We start from the raw sequence: 21,578 nt of genomic DNA on the forward strand, positions 1-21,578 counted from the left end.
GCCAATGACCAGTATTCTCACTTGGTGGATCCAAACATATATGCATATAAAATAACAAATCTGTGAAAATGTTTGCTCAATTCGTCGTCGAAGTTGCAAAAGAATAATGAGAGGAAATACACACTTTTGTGTGCTCTCAGATGCCGAAAAAAGACTTCATGTCTGAAGACTTTAATTTTTTGAGTGGGAAATTACCTCTTTCTCAAAAACTACGTTACTTTGATTATTATCAATAGTGCCCAGTGCCTTAAAGTAAATGCACAACATCAGTAAACAGTGTTGTCCAAAGGGCCACACTTTGTGTATCACAACTTATCTATAAAATAACAAACCTGTGAAAATTTAGGCTCAATCGGTCATCTGAGTCGGGAGAAAATAACTGGAATACCCACCCTTGTTTCCGCACATTTCGCCGTGTCATGACAAGTGTTTTAAATATATCCAGTATTCTCGATATCGAGAGTTGATAATTGTTTAAATGTTTTCTCAAAAAGTAAAGCATTTCATGGAATAATATTTCAAGGGAAGTCTTTCACCATTACCTTCTGTAAACCCTGTAAGTTATTTGTAAATTTGTGAACTTTTAATTTTTGTTCTGTTCAGAAAGTGTATAAAGGCTTTAAGCGTCATGGAAAACAGTTTTTGGGTAGCGATTGGCTCAACTTGTGTCTGTAACAAACTAAACTTGACAATAGAAAACAAGATATATCTGTATGTTGTCTTGTCAATTACCAAAGAAGATTGTTCCACTTTCTTACCGGAGAGCAGTTCTTTTATATTTATAGAAGGGCTGAATAAAAGCCCACTTTAGCAATTTTGTTTGCAAAAGTTTTAGTTTGCAACAATGCTCAACGATACATTTCAATACAAATGAAAACACTGGTTAACGTTTTAAACACGAAGTGCACATAATATCAAATGGAAACGTAAACAATTTTAGTGCATGTATATTTACATGATGTACCCTGTAAGTTATTTGTAAATTTGTGAACTTTTAATTTTTGTTCTGTTCAGAAAGTGTATAAAGGCTTTAAGCGTCATGGAAAACAGTTTTTGGGTAGCAATTGGCTCAACTTGTGTCTGTAACAAACTAAACTTGACAATAGAAAACAAGATATATCTGTATGTTGTCTTGTCAATTACCAAAGAAGATTGTTCCATTTTCTTACCGGAGAGCAGTTCTTTTATATTTTGGAAGGGCTGAATAAAAGCCCACTTTAGCAATTTTGTTTGCAAAAGTTTTAGTTTGCAACAATGCTCAACGATACATTTCAATACAAATGAAAACACTGGTTAAAGTTTTAAACACGAAGTGCACATAATATCAAATGGAAACGTAAACAATTTTAGTGCATGTATATTTACATGATGTACCATCACCTTTTCATATGTAAATATGTAAATAATAATTACGGTGTTGTTGGGTTTTTTGGTACCACATTGTACATGTAGATGTGGCAACTGCACTCTTCTGAACAAATAATAAGTGCACTTTGATATTATAAATAGTCCAAGTATTATACTAGTAATAATTCTATATAAATTACATGAGATGCTCGTCAAATTTTGTGTGTTAATATTCATAATCACATTTTATATGTGCAACTATACTCCCATGAATGAAGGGCACTGTGATACAGTATGTATTATTAGTATAGCCCATTCAAGTATATATTTTGGCTAATTTGTAAGTAAATAAATACAATTGTGATACTGCTGAAAACTTGTTGTGTTACTTTCTGTATTACATTTTACGATGTGTAACTGCACTTTCATGATTGAATAATATGCGCACTTTGAAAAAATTATCCTAATCTATATACAAACAACCAATATATATTAGCCTACTTTATAATCACTTGTAAACAAATACAATTGGGATGCTGGTGAAAGTTTGTTTGCGTTAATTCGTGTATCACTATGACGATGACAGGAAGTTCCATCATACTCTCCCTTCGATAGTAATTGTTGAATTAATAGTATTTAATGTAAGTCACTCTCTTAAAGATGCTATTAAAGAATGGATTTTTTTGAGTGAATGGTATTTCAAAGAGTATCACCCGCTCTAACGAAAAAAAAGTTGAACTTTTACTTTTAATGGTCAGCAACCATGACAAAATTTTTAAACATTTCTAATAAAACACATAAGAATTGGTCACGTGATATATTGTCGGGATCCCGACAAAAACTAATTTTGAGCACTTTATTTCACTGCTACTAATAATTGGCGGACTTTTTCGAGCAATGGCTCAAATGAAAGCTTGTAACTTTCTCGACCCCCATCAAAATACCTATTAAATTTTAAATCAAAATTTTGGGGTAAAATCGGCCAAAAATCTGACAGCATCTTTAATGTAAAAGAGTGAAAAACCACTCATTTTGTCCGCCATACCACTAATGCAAAGAGCAATTAATGGCGGACAACTCTTTTTAGAGTGAAACACTGGTACTTGCAACTCGATTTAGATTGAAGTTTGTTCCAACTTCACTCAAAACGAGTGACACAGAAAGACTTTCACTCTCAAAAGACCTAAACAGACACCACTCGGACAAGAGAGTCAATTTTTCACTGGCTTACATTAAGAGAGTACAACATTTAAAAGACTATCCGAACACATACGTACATGTAGTATGCCTCGTCAGATGTAAATAAATGCAATTGGGAATTGGTGAAACTTTGTGTGTGTTAATTTTTGTGTCACAATAAATATATTTTGTTTATGAAGGGACTGAACTAAGTGATGATAAGAAACTATTTTAATCTTTAAAAGCAGTAGACACCATTGGTACATGTAAATACTCAAAATAATTATTAGCATAAAACCGTTATTTGGTAATGAGTAATGGGGAGAGGTTGATAGTATAAAACACTGTGAGCAACGGCTCCCTCTGAAGTGATGTAGTTTTCAAGAATGAAGTAATTTTCCACGAATTTGATTTTGAGACCTCAGATTTAGAATTTGAGGTTTCAAAATCAAGCATCTGAAAGCACACAACTTCGTGTGACAAGGGTGTTTTTTCTTTCATTATTATCTTGCAACTTCGACAACCAGTTGAGCTCAAATTTTCACAGGTTTGTTGTTTTATGCATATTTAAAATACACCAAGTGAGAAGACTAGTCTTTGGCAATTACCAATAGTGTCCAGTGTGTTTAAGGAACTATGTTGTTAAACTTTCAAGAAGAAAGGGGGAATTTGATGAAACAAAAATAATTTTAAAAATTTAACGAGTGCAGTGTGAGTAAGGAAATGTTTGAGATTTAAAGACAGTGGACATTATTGGTAATTGTTAAAGACCAGTCTTCTCACTTAGTGTATCTCAACATGCATAAAATAACAAACCTGTAAAAATTTGAGCTTGATTGGTCGTCGGAGTTGCAGATAACCATAAAAGAAAAAAAACACCCTTGTCACATGAAGTTGTGTGCGTTTAGATGCTTGATTTCGAGACCTCAAATTCTAAACTTGAGGTCTCGAAATCAAATTCGTGGAAAATTACCTCTTTCTCGAAAACTATGTCACTTCAGAGGGAGCTGTTTCTAACATTGTTTTATACTATCAACCTCTCCCAATTACTCTTTACCAAGTGAGGTTTTATGCTGATAATTATTTTGAGTAATTACCAATAGTGGCCACTGCCTTTAAAGGCAAATTACACCTTTCCTTTTTTTCAACCGTTCGGTCATTTTAACCCAGATACAAATTATGATTTACATATGTACAATCAAACTAACCTGTGAAAAACTCATTTCAAAAGGTGGTAGCCTTTTTGAGAAAAGACCACAGTTTTTCACATCTGTGTGTACAAAACCTAATAACGCTGCAAGCGTCCCATCAATGGCAGAGTTAGGTAAAGCACTTGCATGTACCAGCTAAAAAATGTTCAACTAAAAGTAGAGCTATCTGTAACTTCAAACAAAATGCAATTTACTCAAGTTGTACTTTCTTTAATTAAAACAAAACCAATTGTATGTCACTAATGACTAAAAGTCACCAACATTAATTGCTTGGATTATAAGGAACCAAGGTCAATTGGTAAATGTACACTGCCTCCCTCCCTCACAAAAAAATACGACTTAGACGTAGATATCCAACCCCCCCCCCACCCCCAAATTCCCTACGGATGAGAGATTTAGTTAAAACAATGTAGTTGGAGTTTTGTGTTTACCTGTTTAAAGTGAGGGTATTTTACAATTATTAATCAAAAGTACAAACAAGAAGTACATTATAAGTACATTGCACTGTCCCACTTGGAGTGACTTAAAGACACTGGACACTATTGGTTATTGTCACAGACTACCCTTCACACTTGTATCTCAACATATGCTCAACATTTATGCATATAAAACAACAAACCTGTGAAATTTGAGCTCAATCGGTCGTTGATGTTGCGAGATAATGAAAGAAAAAAGCACCCTTGTCACACAAAGTTGTGTGCCTTCAGATGCCTGATTTCGAGACCTCAAATTCTAAATCAGAGGTCTCGAAATCAAATTCGTGGAATAATTACTTCTTTCTCGAACACTAGATTACTTCAGAGGGAGCCGTTTCTCACAATGTTTTATACTATAAACGGCTCTCCATTACTCGTTGCCAAGTAAGGTTTAATTATGCCAATAATTATTTTGAGTATTTACCATTAGTGTCCACTGTCTAATACTGATATCACAAAACCAACAGGATGAGACCTTAAGACACACAACCTAAATATAGAGTTAAACCTTTAATTAAGCAGTGAGATTATTCATTAGTTTAATCCCTTGTACAATTATTAATTAAACCGCTATGTCTTATCAGTGATCACTGAAGTCAACGTATGGATTAAGGACCAGTGACAATGGGAAAGTGTACAGCCTCAATTCCCTCACACACACAAAAAAAGAGGCAAAACACAGTTACGACAATTTGGAAAAATGTTTTGACAGGTACATGCACATGTAGGTCCTTGTAGATGATTAAATGGAATTACTCAAATGATAAATCACATAATGGATGCGAGGAACGTTTGTTACAGGAGCAAACAGACAGAATTGGAGCAGGTTGCAGATGATGATGGAGTGTTTAAAGATGCAACATCAAAAATTACACTTTGAGAAAAGAGTGTTTAAAAATGCAGCAAGATGACCACCATTCGTGACCACCTCTCATATGTACAAGACATAACGTGTGTTGACTGTCAAGATTATTCAGACTATATGACGATGAGGCTTCAGTCTATGTAGAGGAGACTCTCATTTCTGTCAAGCTCTAGTTTCTAAAAAAAATTAAATCGTTTTTGGCATAGTTTTGCAAGACTGCTTTTGTTTCAGAAGCAGTACTGATGGCATAAACTAACATATTTTGTCAAGACTAGGAAACCTTCAAACATTTATCCATGTGATATTCTCTTATTCAGTGATGGATTTAAACACAACAATGGTGTCAGAGGACTGCAGTGCTTCTTATAACATCACTGAGGAGACAGTTTCTGAGTGGCTTTTTACTCCAGCAGACACCATCATTATTACCGTCATCATCCCAATTATCCTGGGTCTTGGAGTTATCACCAATGCTACATTTCTCTTTGTCATTTATCGCGTTCCAAAACTGAGATCTGTGACAAGCATTTACTTGGCACACTTGGCCCTGGCCGATCTTCTGTACTTAATTATGTCAGCGTTTTACCACATTTGGAGGTACGCATCATCACCGATGGTACCCCACACCCCTTTTATGGGTTCGGCTGGGTGTGGCTGTTTTATTACTGTTACAAATACAGGATATTTTGCATCCATCGCACTGGTGACTAGCATGTCCTTTGAGAGGTACCTTGCCTTGTGTCATCCAATGAAACATCTGAAAATACGCGGCAGGGGGCTTACTCTCACATCATTGGCAATCTGTTGGTTGGTTGGCTTTGCATTTGCTGCAGTGACTGTTCTCAGTTCAGCGACTCTCTACACGGATTGCCTACAATGGCCAGATGAGGACGAGTACCTAGGATTCCCTTTGATAAGATCATACTGTGGTCCTGTCCAACCCTGGGTACCATACTACACTTTACCGCTTGTAAATTTACCCTGGTTGATAGCAATGGTGGCTAACATCTACATGTATGCACGTATTGTAATAACATTAAACAAACGCGGTTCCGTCAGCAGAATGATCCAAGACCCAAAGGCTGTACAAGTTCGGAACCAAGTAGCCAAGATGCTGATTGTCAATGGAGTTGTATTCTTCATCTGCCAGACACCATACCGCGTGATAAGTCTGACCGCATGGGTTAGTCTTTTAGCGCAGATTCAGGATCCTTTGAGCACAGCCCTTGGAAATGCTGGCGTATGGATATCGAGCCTTCCTCAGTTGATGAACACTTTCATCAATCCATTGATTTATGGAATGATGAGTGGACAGTACAGAACGGCATTAATCCAAGTGTTTCAATGTCAACCCAAGGCAAGACTGATGAGACAACAGGCTACCACAACTAGAGCATCAAAGATTGACAACTCAGCCTCCCAAATCACCTCACCGACGACGACAAGTGAGACATTTGAAACTAGACTGTGACTACTTCAATTCGTCTGGCTCTATTCCATACTCAAAATCACAGATCATTAGACAATCTTCTCAAGTCAGTTAAACATTTACGTATGGTTTATTTGTCAGACAAACTGTGAAAGACTAGAGAATTTCCCGTGTCACAATTTGGAAAATAACTCGTACCTGATCGATTAGGCCTATAATTTGCATTTGGTAATTCGCTTCACGCATTTTTGCACCAAGTTTATGAACCGAGAAATACTCAATATCTTGCAAGGACAATAGTACATTGTTTTGCGCACAATTGTAATGATACAATAATGCTTTCTTCAGATCTAGTTCATATGCAACTATTTCGCACTGGTTACGACCTTGTTGTACTTACAAACATTTTTGATCCTCTTTGAGGTATTTGTTGGGGGTACACAAAACCGTTACAACGTTCTTGAAGGTACACAAAACAGTGTTGGTCTTTTAGATCGGGAGCCTTACGTGTAGCTACATGTAGGAAGTTAACCAGTGTACATAATAATAGCAATGAAGGAAACTGACATCTGTAAAGCACATTCTGATGGGTTTGGTCCGATACACCACTCCTGTAGCATACCTTTAATTAAAGGCACTGGACACTTTTGGTAATTATCAAAGACCAGTATTCATACTTGGTCATGTTGGTGAATAAAATAAAAGAACAAATCTGTGCACAATTTGGGAGAGAATAAGGAAAGAAAAACGCACTTGTTGCACAAATGTGTGAGCTTTCAGATGCCCAAAAAGGTCTTCAGTCCTTGAATATTATTCGAGTGAAAAATTCCGCCTTTCTCAAAAACGTTGTTGCTTCAGAGGGAGCCATTTCTCACAGTGTTTTGTACAATCAACAGCTCTCCATTGCTCGTTACCAAGTAAGTTTTTATGCTAACAATTATTTTGAGTAATTACCAATAGTGTCCACAACCTTTGATAATCAATCAAAATCTTGACAAAGAGACACAAAAAAAGAACTTACCGCACGTGTCAAAGTCCCACATCTCTGAGCTCATCTGTATGAACATGTACACCATGGCAGTGGCCGAGCGAAACGCAACGCGTGTATCTTCAGTCACTGCACCACACATCACCTTCTCTCCACGAGCCCATAGTTCGTTGACCTGAGCCCGGATACCGGAGTATTCTATCTTCTGCTGGACATGGAGGCAAGATCGCACCTGGAGAGAAATTCAAGTATGTTATAAATAAATAGTAATAAAGGAACATTAAAGGCAGTGGACACTATTGGTAATTACTCAAAATAATTATTAGCATAAAACCTTTCTTTGTGACAAGTATTAAATGGGGAGAGGTTGATGGTATAAAACATTGTGAGAAACGGCTCCCTCTGAAGTGCCATAGTTTTTGAGAAAGAAGTAATTTTCCACGAATTTAATTTCGAGACCTCAGATTTAGAACTTGAGGTCTCGAAATAAACGCACACAACTCCGTGTGACAAGGGTGTTTTTTTCTTTCATTATTATCTCGCAACTTCAATGACCGATTGAGCTCAAATTATCGCAGGTTTGTTATTTTATGCATATGTTGAGATACACCTGTGAAGGCTAGTCTTTGACAATTACCAATAGTGTCCACTGCCTTTAAGGAATTTGGTAATCAAAAAATCTTAAGATCACAGATTTACACGGTCTTTATGATGATGATAGAAGAAAACATCCCTTGAAGTATTTCTGTCTGAAATGTCACATTTGATGAGAAATAAATACAACTATTTCCTGCTTGTAGTGTTTTTGCTCAGTCAGTTAGTGAGGGTTTTAAAAAAAAATGTTTTAATTGATGTCATGCATAATGTGTACTCCGTTTTCATTTTTTTCTTGTGACCCAGATGGCCAATCGATCCCAAACTTCAGGTTTGTCGGTTTACGTAATGGTGGATTACGTATAGTGCTTACACTGCCAGCAACTGTTTTGTTTTTTTGTAATGTTCCTTTAAAGCCATTGGACCCTTTCGGTAAACAGTGTTGTCCAAGGCCCAAACTTCTATATCAAATAACAAACCTGTGAAAATTTAGGCTCAATCGGTTATCGGAGTCGGTAGAAAACAACGGAAAAACCCACCCTTGTTTCCCCGCGTTTCGCCATGTCATGACATGTGTTTAAAATAAATCTCGTTAACGAGAATTTAACGAGAATTTATATTGTTCTGCTGTTTTCTCAAAAAGTAAAGCATTTCATGGAATAATATTTCAAGAGAAGTCTTCCACCATTGCATTCTGTAAACCCTGTAAGTTATTTGTAAATCTGTGAACTTTTATTTTTTTTTCTGAACCGAAAGGGTCCAATGGCTTTAATTAATGAATAGTATCATTGAAGAACGTATCAATCTGCATAAGAAAAAATGATAAGCTTCACAGGACCAACAAAAAAAAATAAAATGAAATAGAATTATAACAAGGACAATTTTAACATTTAAAATCAAACATCAAATAACAAAAACCATATCAGCAAAATAAAGAAAAATGTATGACTAATTAAACAATTAATAATTCTGCCCAAAGCAATTCATTATTTTCAATGTATTATTTGTTCCTGTAAAAGAAAAGACTCAATAGTTGTTCTAAACAAGCTATGACTGTGTGGGTCTTACCCCCAATTTGGAGTACTGGACGTGGGGTAAATCAATATTTGATTGCGATTTGTATGACAATCATGCTGACCAGGCATTGTGATTGAACCAGGCATCATCATGCATTTGACTTTATCAACAAGACGATTTAAAACATGATCTTTATGGTAAATTAAACACACATGCAAATATGTAATGCAATGATAACTGAATGGAGTTTACTTTCAAGTTTGTGAATTGGACGTTGATGTTTTTTTTTTTAGGTATGCACTAAGCAACTGCTTTCACCAAAACGACAAACTAATTCTCTGCCATTGAAAAGTAACTTTAAAAACATTCTCTTGCCCATGAAAATTGAAACATTTTCATGAATGTGTTTGGATCACAACTAATTTAGTTTGAGGAAGCGGTGCTTCCCTATACGAAATGTCCTTGGAATTCTGACAAGAAAAACTTGTCCAGTCTTCGCAACCTTTTAAAAAGTATTGAAGTTACAGGCACAGGGTTACAATTCTAAAGTACAGGATAGCTCATAACAAAGGGAAAGGGATAAGACTTACGGTCTGGGGTAACACTTTGGGTGCGTTCGATAAGCTTCCTCCTGGGTCAACCCCGGTGTGCTCATCCGACTGGCGTGTTTCTTTTTCCAGGATGAACATGGGCAGATAATTACCCAACGTTCGTCCTGAAAACGTCGCCTATTTTTTTTTCCAGGACGAACGTGTGCAGATAATAACCCACGTTCTTCCTGGAAAAAACACGCATCCAGTTGTGTGGTGATGTCAGTGCACCTCGGGTCAGCCCCAGGTGCCCCGCTTGTGGATCGGGTCAACCCAGGTATAAAGCTAAACGAACACACCCCAAGTGTCTAAGTTGTAGTGGTTCTAGAAAAAGTGGTGTTAGAAGAAGAATTAAGTTGTTTTCCTTTTTTTAAACACTGCCACAACTAACAGAGAGATATGTCACGTACATGGTGTTTTAGTTACACTAACCGTACTTGAAAAGAAAAGAAAAAAACTCAAGGGGAATGGTGCATCAGAGCAAGGACTTCAAGTGCAAGACAACCATCTCAAGTAATCATTCATTCTTTGAAGTGGGTACTCAACGCTTCTTGTTGCAATGGACACTTGGGTTGTTTTGTGTTTCTTTCTTCCACATCCTTACCCTTGAGGATGAGGGTGAGAAACCCCCAAGAGATTCCTTCAGCTGCTTGATAGGATGGGGGACACTCGGGATTGGCTCGGGAAGCTGACTTGCCGAGAGGGGGGTGGGGGGTTGTTTAAAAAAGAAAAGTATGAAGTACAGGGAAGAGGATTGAGATGGAGGAGGAAATGATAGGAAGCATAGTCACAAAGTTAATCATTCAGTAGAGCTTACACATTTACCGAAAAAGGGTTAATTCTATGACTCTGTTTAGGGGTCATTCACATTGACAATATTTGCAAGCGTACAAACTGTAAAGGGGAGGGGGCTGCATCCCTGAATGTTTTCTAAACAGGTGATGTTGTCATTTTTTGGTTTGCCAGTAATCATGCGAGGCTGGATGCTTCGTTTTTGAAAGTGCAAGAGCACCAAGGAAGACGTTTTATTAAAGGTAGAGGGCATCCCTATGAGGAAAGTTTAATTTCTATTGGAACATTTCAAAGGGCACTAAAGGGGGTAGCAGAGGCAATCGCTGTTGTTGCCTTCGTGAAGTATCAGAACTGCTATGGCTAAACTCACAGCCACATCAATGATTTAAAGGCAGTGGACACTTTTGGTAATTACTCAAAATAAATATTAGCATAAAACCTTTCTTGGTGACAAGTAATGGGGAGAGGTTGGTGGTATAAAACATTGTGAGAACTTGCTCCCTCTGAAGTGCCACAGTTTACGAAAAAGAAGTAATTTTCCACGAATTTGATTTTAAGACCTCAGATTTAGAACTTGAGGTCTTGAAATCAACCATCTAAACACACACAACTTTGTGTAACAAGTGTGCTTTTTTCTTCCATTATTATCTCGCAAGTTTGATGACCGATTGAGTTCAAATTTTCACAGGTTTGTTATTTTATGCATATGTTGAGATACCCCAACTGTGAAGGCTAGTGTTTGACAATTACCAATAGTGTCCACTGCCTTTAAAGAGATAAGGATGAGTGCTGGGCATCGTATCACATGTACAGTATGCAGGATTTCACTGCACATGTAGACTTGAAATTGGTAGAGGCAAGAATACTGGGGCTGGTAAACCATTGTTTTCACTAAGTAAGTCTTTCCCATGCTAAGCAAACTGATATGCCAATCAGCTTTATAAAATTTGTCATGTGGAAGAAACGCAAGAACAAAGGACAAACAAAGACAGACAGACTGATGAATGTCCTAGTGCTACATGTAGTATTAGAAATAGGTGTGTAATGGGGTCTTTACCATCTTTTATGCGAGCAATAGTTTTTAAAACAACACACAAGGCCCTCAGCTTTACGTCCCATCCTAGGACACAAGTGTCACAACCGTGTCTCGAACCAACACTCTGCTGATCAGATACAGCAGAGCTTGATTTCTGTGCTCTTATAACAACTGCTCGGCCACGACACTTCCTCCCTCCCCTTACGCAGAAGTAATAAGGTAATCTGAGGAGTTCCTCTACTGTACTACTATTTTTCCTACCAGGCTGTTCTTGAGTCGCCACATGTCACTGCGACTGATGTACTGATCTTTAAAGACCAACTCCACAAGATCCAGACCAACATCTTGAACTGACGACACACGGCAAACCTCAACATCTTTGTAGGCTCTCAGTTGGAACAGGTTAGCTATCGTCTGATCCACGCTGATAATCTCTATTAAAAAACAAAAATCATAAATTCTGAAGGTTATTGATCTGTTTTTTAAAGGCATTTTTTATGCATGATTGTTAAAGGCAGTGGACACTATTGGTAATTGTCAAAGACTAGGCTTCACAGTTGATGTATCTCCACATATGCATAAAATATCAAACCTGTGAAAACTTGAGCTCAATCAGTCATCGAACTTACGAGATAATAATGAAAGAAAAAACACCCTTGTCACATGAAGTTGTGTGCGTTTAGATGGTTGATTTCGAGACCTCAAGTTCTAAATCTGAGGTCTCTAAATCAAATTCGTGGAAAATTACTTCTTTCTCGAAAACTATGGCACTTCAGAGGGAGCCGTTTCTCAAAATGTTTTATACCATCGACCTCTCCCCATTACTCGTGACCAAGAAAGGTTTTATGCTAATAATTATTTTGAGTAATTACCAATAGTGTCCACTGCCTTTAAATTATGAAATTATTTAAACAACAATTAATAACAACTTAATATGAAGTTGTTGCTGTTTTTTGAATTTTAAGACGAATTGTGAAAGTGGGGTAATGTACAACAAATCTTGATGACTGTAATAGTACCTAGTCTTGAAATCCTAGTCTTGGAAACTTTAATAACTTAAACCACTGGTGTATACAAAAACCAACAGAAGTGCTTTGGGAAAAAACAATATATATTTTTTATTTTATTTTTTTTATTTTTATATGCAAGTTGCCAGACACACAAGGCCTGAAGGCCACTTCAAGGTGTGGGCTGAAACAGTCCATCCGGATGTAGGCTTGGGTTGCCATCAGTCCAAAGCCTAGCTGATAGAGCAGAAAGCACAACTTCCCCAATTTTAGGTAGCAAGTGTCACGACCGGGATTCAAACCCACGCTCTGCTGATCAAACACCAGAGCTTGAATCCCGTGCCCTTAACCGCTCGGCCATGACACGACCATAATGTCACAGTGATGGGGCAGTGTCACTAACACAGAAACACTGCCCTCTCTTGGGCCAAAATGTCTTAGGTTGAAGACCCAGAAAAACTTGGAAAGTGTTGGTTATTGTTCTTTAAATAAAAAGAAAACATCCCAGCAAAAAAAGTAGGTCTACTACAACATTTTGTTTCATCATCTTTTCTTTGTATTGAAACATTATTTTTATGCCTAAAAAAAAATATATATATATTGTTATCTTTAGTTTAAAGACAGTGGACACTATTGGTATTGTCAAAGACCAGTCTTCTCACTTGTTGTATCTCAACATATTGCACAAAACAACAAATCTGTGAAAACTTGAGCTCAATCATGTCAATTGGTTGTCGAAGTTGCGAGATGATAACGAAAGAAAAAACACCCTGGTCACACGAAATGGCGTGCTTTCAGATGCTTGATTTCATGACCTCAAATCTTTCTCGAAAACTACGTCACTTCAGAGGGAGCCATTTCTCACAATGTTTTACTATCAACCTCTCCCCATTACTCAGTACGAAGTGAGATTTTGTGCTAATAATTTGTTTGAGTAATTACCAATACTGTCCACTTCCTTTAATGGTAAAACTTAACTTAGCTATTTTATAGAAAATTCATCTTTTTGTGTGTTTGTTAAACTTACCCTTCTGTGGTAGCTCTACATCTTTCAATGTGTTTACTTGTAACAGGAGATGGCTATTGAAAAAAAGGTGGATTCTAGGTTATTTCATTTTTAGGAAAAAAACCTTCATGCACCCATTTTTTTAAGACAAATTACAATGCAAAATTATTTCAGAACAAATACTAAAAATTAAATTGAACCCATACCACCACAATTGATCAAGAGAAATATTTCCATCTAAAAAACTTGAAGTTTGAAGTTTTCATAATTTGATTTGATTTAGTGTTTTTTGAAGTAATATTTGATATGTTTATAGACAATATAATTAAGTATTCGTCATTCATAATATAACAATCTTCCAGTTTTCATAATAAATATTAATTGATTCCATTTGATAATCTCCAGCCATACAACTAAATGTTGTTGGGGGGGGTGGTGGTGAGCTATGAAAAATCTCACCCATAGCTGGCCCCTGGACTTTGCATCTCTGTATTATGTACAAAGAGATCGAGCTCAGCTACAATTTGTAGGCAGCCAAGCTAGACCTGTTTAGGTTTACACTGAGCAGTCACAAAAGCTCACTGTGTCTTGTATAGCTCCAATAATTGTATCAACGTTCAATGTCTTTTGAAAACAAGATAATTACAGAGTCGATTTCACAAAGATCTTAGGACCTTCGTACGAGAAACTTACGGCTAGTCGTAAGTTTGGACTAGTTACTTGTCCGAACTTGAGATAAGACAGACAGGGGATGAGAAATAAAAAAATCTAACAGGACCTAACATTGACAAGCTACATGCACAATGTAAGAGGGAAAATTAGGTTGAAGAAAATAATGATTTGGTGCAACTGAAAGTTTTCAAAAGAATTGAATCTTTCTTTAGTCCTCCCTCTGAAGTAACTTAAGTTTTCGAGAAGGAAGTAATTTTCCAAGAGATTGATTTCAAGACCTCAGATTTAGAACTTGGACACCCTATCACCAAATCCTTACTTCTAAAGAATAAATTGTGAACGTCCACTTGAACATGAAGAGGAAGAGGACTTTAACAGTTTTTTAAGTACACTGGTGTGAATCTTTTCACCCAAAAGGATGACATCTGAGTAAATCAAACACGTTGTGAAGTCGCCTTTCAGAATCGACCATCAACCAACGAGGACGATAAAAACCATCTTAGAAACCATCTTTTTAGAAGACGCAGTGTGTTGGTTTGTTTCTTTGTTTGTTTGTTTCAAATTTGTAATCATGCTACAACTCACCTGTTCTTTTCATCCGGGTGAAAAATCTCCAAGATATCACCCACTTTTATGCCGGGGAACTCCTTTGGGTTCAAAATGAGCTCCTCCTCTGAAAGGAATAAAACTCCAACTTATTTTAATAAACTAAATTGAAAATGTTTAACAAAAAACCAACAGGACCTAAGAGGGAGCCTGCAGCCAACGATCGCCCCAATCCATCTACCAGCCCACCCAAGCCAACCAATCAGAGTCTCCCAACTGGACATACTGGGTGCATCACTAGCAGTGGCTACCAAAGTTACAGGGTATTTTCACCAGCAACATGCTCCTTGTTCCCCGGTCTCGTCTAGCCAGCAATGGGGACAGGAGGTTTTTCATTACAGCACCCAGGCTCTGGAATTCACTCCCTGAAAACCTCAGGGAAATACATTTAACATCTCCATCTTTCAGCAGCAACTCAAGACACACCTGTTCACACTTGCTTTCCCAACACTTGAGAATTTTCCATCTTTCCATCTTGACCGGCGCCTTTGAATGGTTTTTCACCAGATTTAGCGCACCTTTAAAAATGCTGTGTTATTATTATTATTATTATTATTATTATTATTATTATTATTATTATTATTATTATTTTGCAATTGAGTGAAAGATACAAATGGGGATACAAAACTTGCAAAGTTGTGTACAGCCCACAGGCACAAAATGAGCAACTCTGGCTGAAACATGAAGTATTCACAGACGCCATTTCAGTGAGCAACTCTTTTGATGCGACAATATACTGTATCAGCACTGACAATGACCAGTGCTGTCAATGTAACAATACAAATGCTATTTGAAATAGGGGACATACTAGAGAAAGACATTGCAGTTTTCTTCCAAAACAGAGAAATCCATTGATTACTCACCACTAAAGCTTTTCTGATGGACCCACAGCTTCATATTCCAGTCAATTCTCTCCGATGCCCCTGAGTCCTATGTTGATTTATTGCGGTTTGAGCCAGACTGGCATTGTCACGGCTTGTACGGAGACTACATATATGTACATAAAGGCTGAATCTATTTGTTGAAGGTGGTCAGTCGGTACATTGTTTTTTTCATTTTGATCTGAAACAAAACAGACTGAATTTAGATTACAGCAGACATGAGAGTATTTAAACTTAAAAATAAATCATAATGCATTAAAGAAAACCCTCCAGAGAAAAATTCCCTGGTCACGCAAACATTAGGGCCTATTGTTTACATCCAGGAACCACAACTTCTCTTTTTAATAATCTAGTTGAGACATAGTGAACCTTCATCCTCCCATCGGTCGGCAAGATGGATTGATAGAGTATTTGTTGAAATATCCCTGTAGGCTAATTAACACATAACCTGAATTCAGGTAAGATGCAGTGGGTCACCTAGAACTATTTCGGTTTCGTTCCGCTATCGTCTCTCGTAACCTCATAGACGTCTACTCTCACGGCCAAAATTAGGCTCATGTGTCCTTTGAACTCTCATTGTCCATGGGACGACAGAAAATCCACTCCGCAATCTCAAAAATTCGAGCCTAAATTTGGCTAAAAAAAGAGAAAAAAAAGAGAGATTTGCGATTCCAAAATTGATTGAACCAGTATAGTTAGTGAGAGGGGCTCACCCGAGTGAGGACTGCGGGGTACACCCAGGGAAGCTTATCGAACGCACCCATGGCCATAGAGTACGTGGAGAATGCCACTGTGACTATACATGTTGATACACATGCAGTATTAATAATCTATATATAAGGGGAGGGGCGTGTTGTGGGAGGTGACTTTGCACTGCAGGGGCAACTTTGCTAAGTAATAAGGAGAGATATTGACTGGCTTTATTATATCACGCATGCTGCGGTTGTCCGCTGTTTGATGCGTACATCAATACAAATATTAAAACATGTATGATTCAGCGTGGATTCACAAAAAATTACCAAGTTTACAAATGAAATACAAACATGACAAACCATAAACAGACAAAAGTCGAAACCCAAATTCCAAAAACGTTTCATTTCATTATGTTATGTTGATTGGATTTTGTGAACGACAGTTTCGTTAAATAAAGGTTAACATGATCAAGTAAAATGTGGGCACCAAAATGTGATCCATAAAACCATCTTAAACAAAAATTAAGCGGTCTGGTGTTTTACCTTTTACGAACTTTTAATCAGCAACCCACATGCCATTTGGCGGCCATCACGGCTATCCGATGTTATGATTTTGCCAAATGTTGGTGAGGTCATGACCTTACACACGTGTAAGGGACCACATCCAAAGTTCTAAAACTAGATGCTACAATTAACTTAATATATGGGTACTGCTAGGTAGGGCCTACTATTAGTTGCTGGATTGCTTTGGTTTATTTAATGGTGTCAACACTACCACTTTGAGCGAAATTTTGTTATAACAGCTATTTGAGAGTTAAAAACTAAGGGGATAAAAAATGAACAGTCGTATACTTTCAAATTGAAAGTCTACGACTGTTCATTTTTTATCCATCGACGTCTGCTCTCCAGACGCCTTAATGTACGAATGTAGTGAGTGCACTGTGTGCCGCCAGTCTGAATTAAAAATCAAAACAGGACTACAACACAAATTCAAGAAACACATCGTCGTGCTCGCATTGAATATGGAAATGGCTCCAAATGTTTATGTTTTTTCCCTTATTCTTTCAGTTTTGGTATTTAGTATTGGATTGGTGAACTCCTTCGGCTTTCAAGGCTCTGTGGCGCTTGATTCACTTACATTTGACAAGGTAAACATTTTCCGTCGATCGCCCAACTAATTTTGGTACAAATCAAATAGACCTACATCATGTACAATACATGTGAATCATTTTTTGTCATTCCCTTTGGGATTGTCCAATCAAAGCATGCCATATTGTAACAACATTTGTATCAGCGTTATTGGAAAAGTTTCCGTATGGCGCCACCACTTTTTCATTCGAAATAAAATAATATGGTATCTAATTTACCTGATTGATATATATCCCTTTTTGTAAAAATGAGTGAAAAAGTGGTGGCGCCATACGAAAAGTTATCCGCGTTATTATCTATCAATTCTTATTAAAACTGGGTACTGCGGTGGATATTGTCCCTGTCTTTAAGGAAGAGGGAAACAAAGCTTTTGCTTCTTTTTCCTACAATCGGCTATGACATGTTTGTTAACGTCAAGCTATTTTCAATTTTTTGTTATTAACTGGATTAAGTTTTCCTTGGTACAAGTTATTAAATGTTTTCTGAACAATGTTATTGATGACGTTGACATGAAATACATGTATCTGAAATGAATGAAATGAAATGATATTTTGCCAGCAGGCAGCTTGGTGTAATGCATTGATGCCAGCAGAAACACACATGCTTATTATATAATATCTTAATTAACAGCTCAGTGCCCCAGGGCAGTGCACTGTCTGTCTGACTCTGAGTGACTGTTCTCTTTCGAGCTTAAATTTTGTATTTTTATAATAACATTTTTTTTGTATACAAATTACAACAACAAGCGGGACCTCCTACAGCTTTACGTCCCATCAAAAGAAAAGCCAAGGATGAAGAAGTAGCCTACTGCTTGCTCTTGCAATTATAAACGGACTTAGGGACACAGGATTCAAACCCGCACTCGGCTGATCAGAATTACCAATGAATTGAGTCCAGTGCATTAAAGGCAGTAGACACTATTGATAATTACTCAAAATAATTATTAGCATAAAACCTTACTTTGTAACAAGTTATTATAGGGAGGGGAGAGGTTGGTAGTATAAACCATTGCGAGAAACGGCTCCCTTTGAAGGGATGTAGTTTTCGAGAAAGAAGTAATTTTCCGCGAATTTGATTGCGAGACCTCAGGTTTAGAATTTGAGGTCTCGAATCAAGCATCTGAAAGCACACAACTTCGTGTGACAAGGGTGTTTTTTCTTTCTTTATTATCTCACAACTTCGACAACCAATTGAGTTCAAATTTTCACAGGTTTGTTATTTTATTCACATGTTGAGAAACACCAAGTGGGAAGACTGGTCTTTGACAGTCACTAATAGTGTCCAGTGTCTTTAAACCGTTTGGCCACATATGTAGCCCCACCTGTGTGACCAACTCTCTCCAAGATTCAGAGAGAGTTCGGCCACATAGCCCATAGGTGGGGCTACCATGATCTTGAATAAAATATAATCCATGAAGCACAAACTGTTTTATAACGAAAATTGAGTTTCTACATTTCATCTTGATTCAGGTAATTGGTAAATTCAAAGCGGTCTTAGTCAAGTTTGATGAGAACTATCCGCATGGAGAGAAGCAGGGAGAGTATAAGAAGATAGCGTCTGGTGGGAGTTCTCAGCCTGAATTACTCATTGCTGAGGTTGGAATACAAGGTGAATACAAAGGCCAAATAATAAAAAATACTAGTTGATCGTCCGGATTTTTCAAAAAAGAGGAGGATGAGGGCCTTACTATTTACTATGTACTATTTTTATTCAAGATGGCCGCTAAAAGTATTTCAAATCAAACAGGCCACCAATTCTTCAGTTTGAATCAACCGCAAACTTATTTATAATTAGTTGCATGATGACCTGTGTTAACACTAACACTAACAGGGTCGGATAACAGATTTGCTGGTACTGGTAGGCATTCACTAATAATTGTTTTATGAAACCGACGGTTACAAGTGTTCGAAAAAAGGATGCGACCCCCAAAAAGGATGTGGGCGGGGCGGTCAACTGGTATTTTTTTTTTTTTGCCTAACCCTTCATGATTTAAAACTAAAAGAGTCCTTCAAAACTTTTTGCAAGATAAATGGATAAAACACAAATTTGTTATCATCCTGAACGGCCTCTCAAATAGTAAAAGAAAATGTGGCTATTTTCAAGTTTGCAGATGGTTTTGTTGGGATTGCAACTGAAGTTAATATCAACCATTTTGCTCATTTTAATATGGCTGCCAGTGCTGCATAAACAGATTACATTTACTCCTACTACGGAGTTAAGGTTTTCATTCTAGCAGAAATGAAGACTTGACGAAGGGGCTTTGATTTAAAAATGCAAAATAAATGCTTTATTTTTCCAAATCATGTCATTACAGATTTTGGAAGTAAGGAAAATGGTGACTTAGCAGAACGCTTCAACATCCTCAAAGAAGAGCGACCCACTTACAAACTTTTCCTCCAAGGAAAGAAAGAGCCAATCAGCTACATCGGAGAAATAATCAGCTCGAGCATCTTGGATTTTGTTCAGGAACATTCCGGCCTTTGGATTGGTCGAGAGAGCTGCATTGAAAGCTTTGATAATATAGTCAAGGAGTTCGTCAACGGAGACGAGATGAAGCAGAATTTGCTTCTTGAGAAGGCAGCAGAAGAAAAAGAGAAATTAGAGTTGCAGGACGAGAAGAAATCTGCAGAGATTTACATCAAAGTGATGAGAAAGATTCTGGAGAAGGGGAAAGAGTTTGTGATCTTGGAGATTGAGCGGGTCAAGAAATTGCTGAAAGAGAAAGTCAGTGATGCAAAGAAAAAGACTTTTGAAGCCAAGTTGAATATTCTGTCGTCATTTAGGGCTTTCATTAACTCTAAGGAAGAACTCTAGGGTAATAAAGAGCTGGGATACATTTTTGTTTCCAATTTGTTTTGCACATTTCCAAGGGAAATGAATTTGGGAAGTCTTCACTATGTAGAATTTCAATTAATTTGTCACATTTAAGAACACTTTAACTTTCAAGATGTAGGATATTCACCTTCACTCAAAGATGTCACAATTTCCGTTGCAGCTGTCAAGTGCAAAAAATAATGTTATGTAACTCATTTTTAATTTTAACATTGTTATTAAATTTATACCCTGAAATCATTCTAATTTGTATCAAGGAAAAAATGTGCAATCTTAAATAAAAATTTATCTGGCTAAATTGAATGAAAATATTTTAATGAAGTTAAATTTTGGAGTAGTAATGTAAGTAGGAATTATTAAAAAAATCTTCACACACATTTTTTTTTTTTTTGATGTTCAAGCAGCTCCAAGCTCATCAAAACGAAATTTTGAAATATTTGTTAGCGATATCTCTATTTGGAATTAGGAAAAAAAAATTCATTACAAATTTTTGAAATAAATCTATGCAACACCTCAATGAAATATTGTTTAAATCATGAATTTTGATTAACAAGTCGGCCACTTACATGTATCATTGGCCGATTTGTTTTATGTAATGCCTTTATTATGAAAACTTAATACCTCCAATCTGTAAAAAAAAGAATCTGCCCCCAAACATTATCTTACACATCTTCTTTAAAGGAAAAGAACTTTGGAGATTTGCACAAAGAAACTTTTAACATCAGGGTCATTAGATAATGGGGATGTTATAGTAAGATTTACTATAGTGTTTCCCTGTTACTGTTTTCAAGTTTTTTGACTTGACAAGGTCACAAGAAGCATATATCACTTTTAACTAAGTTTTTGAAATTATTAATATGGTCACTTAACACCAAGTTGCTGTATGTACCGAGAAAATTGCATTAAAGAATGTGGTCATTTTTAATCAAGCACAAATTGAAATAAAAATTGTGTTTCATTTTTCTTTGGGATCCCTCCACCCGTCTTGTCATGGCTGCAGATATAGATATAGATAATGGGAATGTTATAGAATGTTATAGTAAGATTTACTATAGTGTTTCCCTGTTACTGTTTTCAAGTTTTTTGACTTGACAAGGTCACAAGAAGCATATATCACTTTTAACTAAATTTTTGAAATTATTAATATGGTCACTTAACACCAAGTTGCTGTATGTACCGAGAAAATTGCATTAAAGAATGTGGTCATTT

At 36.8% G+C, this 21,578-nt stretch overlaps 3 protein-coding genes across 4 annotated transcripts; 2 read left to right on the forward strand and 1 right to left on the reverse strand.

Annotated features, from left to right (window-relative positions):
- Positions 1 to 5,415: 5,415 nt before the first annotated feature.
- Positions 5,416 to 6,549, forward strand: LOC117290155 (kappa-type opioid receptor-like). Its single transcript, XM_033771410.1, has one exon. It carries the CDS (start codon positions 5,416 to 5,418, stop codon positions 6,547 to 6,549), a length of 1,134 nt encoding a protein of 377 aa, XP_033627301.1.
- An 881-nt stretch (positions 6,550 to 7,430) lies between these two features.
- Positions 7,431 to 17,002, reverse strand: LOC117290959 (GATOR complex protein DEPDC5-like). Of its 2 annotated transcripts, XM_033772542.1 has the most exons (7): positions 16,932 to 17,002; positions 15,679 to 15,877; positions 14,795 to 14,882; positions 13,559 to 13,611; positions 11,786 to 11,958; positions 10,301 to 10,384; positions 7,431 to 7,727 (listed from the first exon to the last, which is right to left on the reverse strand). In XM_033772542.1, exons 2-7 carry the CDS (start codon positions 15,710 to 15,712, stop codon positions 7,491 to 7,493), a joined length of 669 nt encoding a protein of 222 aa, XP_033628433.1. In that variant the 5' UTR covers positions 15,713 to 15,877; positions 16,932 to 17,002; the 3' UTR covers positions 7,431 to 7,490. The 2 variants fall into 2 exon arrangements, with proteins under 2 accessions (XP_033628433.1, XP_033628434.1); XM_033772543.1 differs by lacking the exon at positions 10,301 to 10,384.
- Positions 17,003 to 17,361: 359 nt separating this feature from the next.
- LOC117290958 (endoplasmic reticulum resident protein 29-like) lies at positions 17,362 to 21,202 on the forward strand. The gene is made up of 3 exons (XM_033772540.1): positions 17,362 to 17,536; positions 19,007 to 19,145; positions 19,852 to 21,202. Exons 1-3 carry the CDS (start codon positions 17,411 to 17,413, stop codon positions 20,349 to 20,351), a joined length of 765 nt encoding a protein of 254 aa, XP_033628431.1. The 5' UTR covers positions 17,362 to 17,410; the 3' UTR covers positions 20,352 to 21,202.
- Positions 21,203 to 21,578: the final 376 nt, after the last annotated feature.

Source organism: Asterias rubens, chromosome 5 (genome assembly GCF_902459465.1).
Source record: "Asterias rubens chromosome 5, eAstRub1.3, whole genome shotgun sequence".
In the NCBI taxonomy this organism is placed as follows: Eukaryota; Metazoa; Echinodermata; class Asteroidea; order Forcipulatida; family Asteriidae; genus Asterias; species Asterias rubens.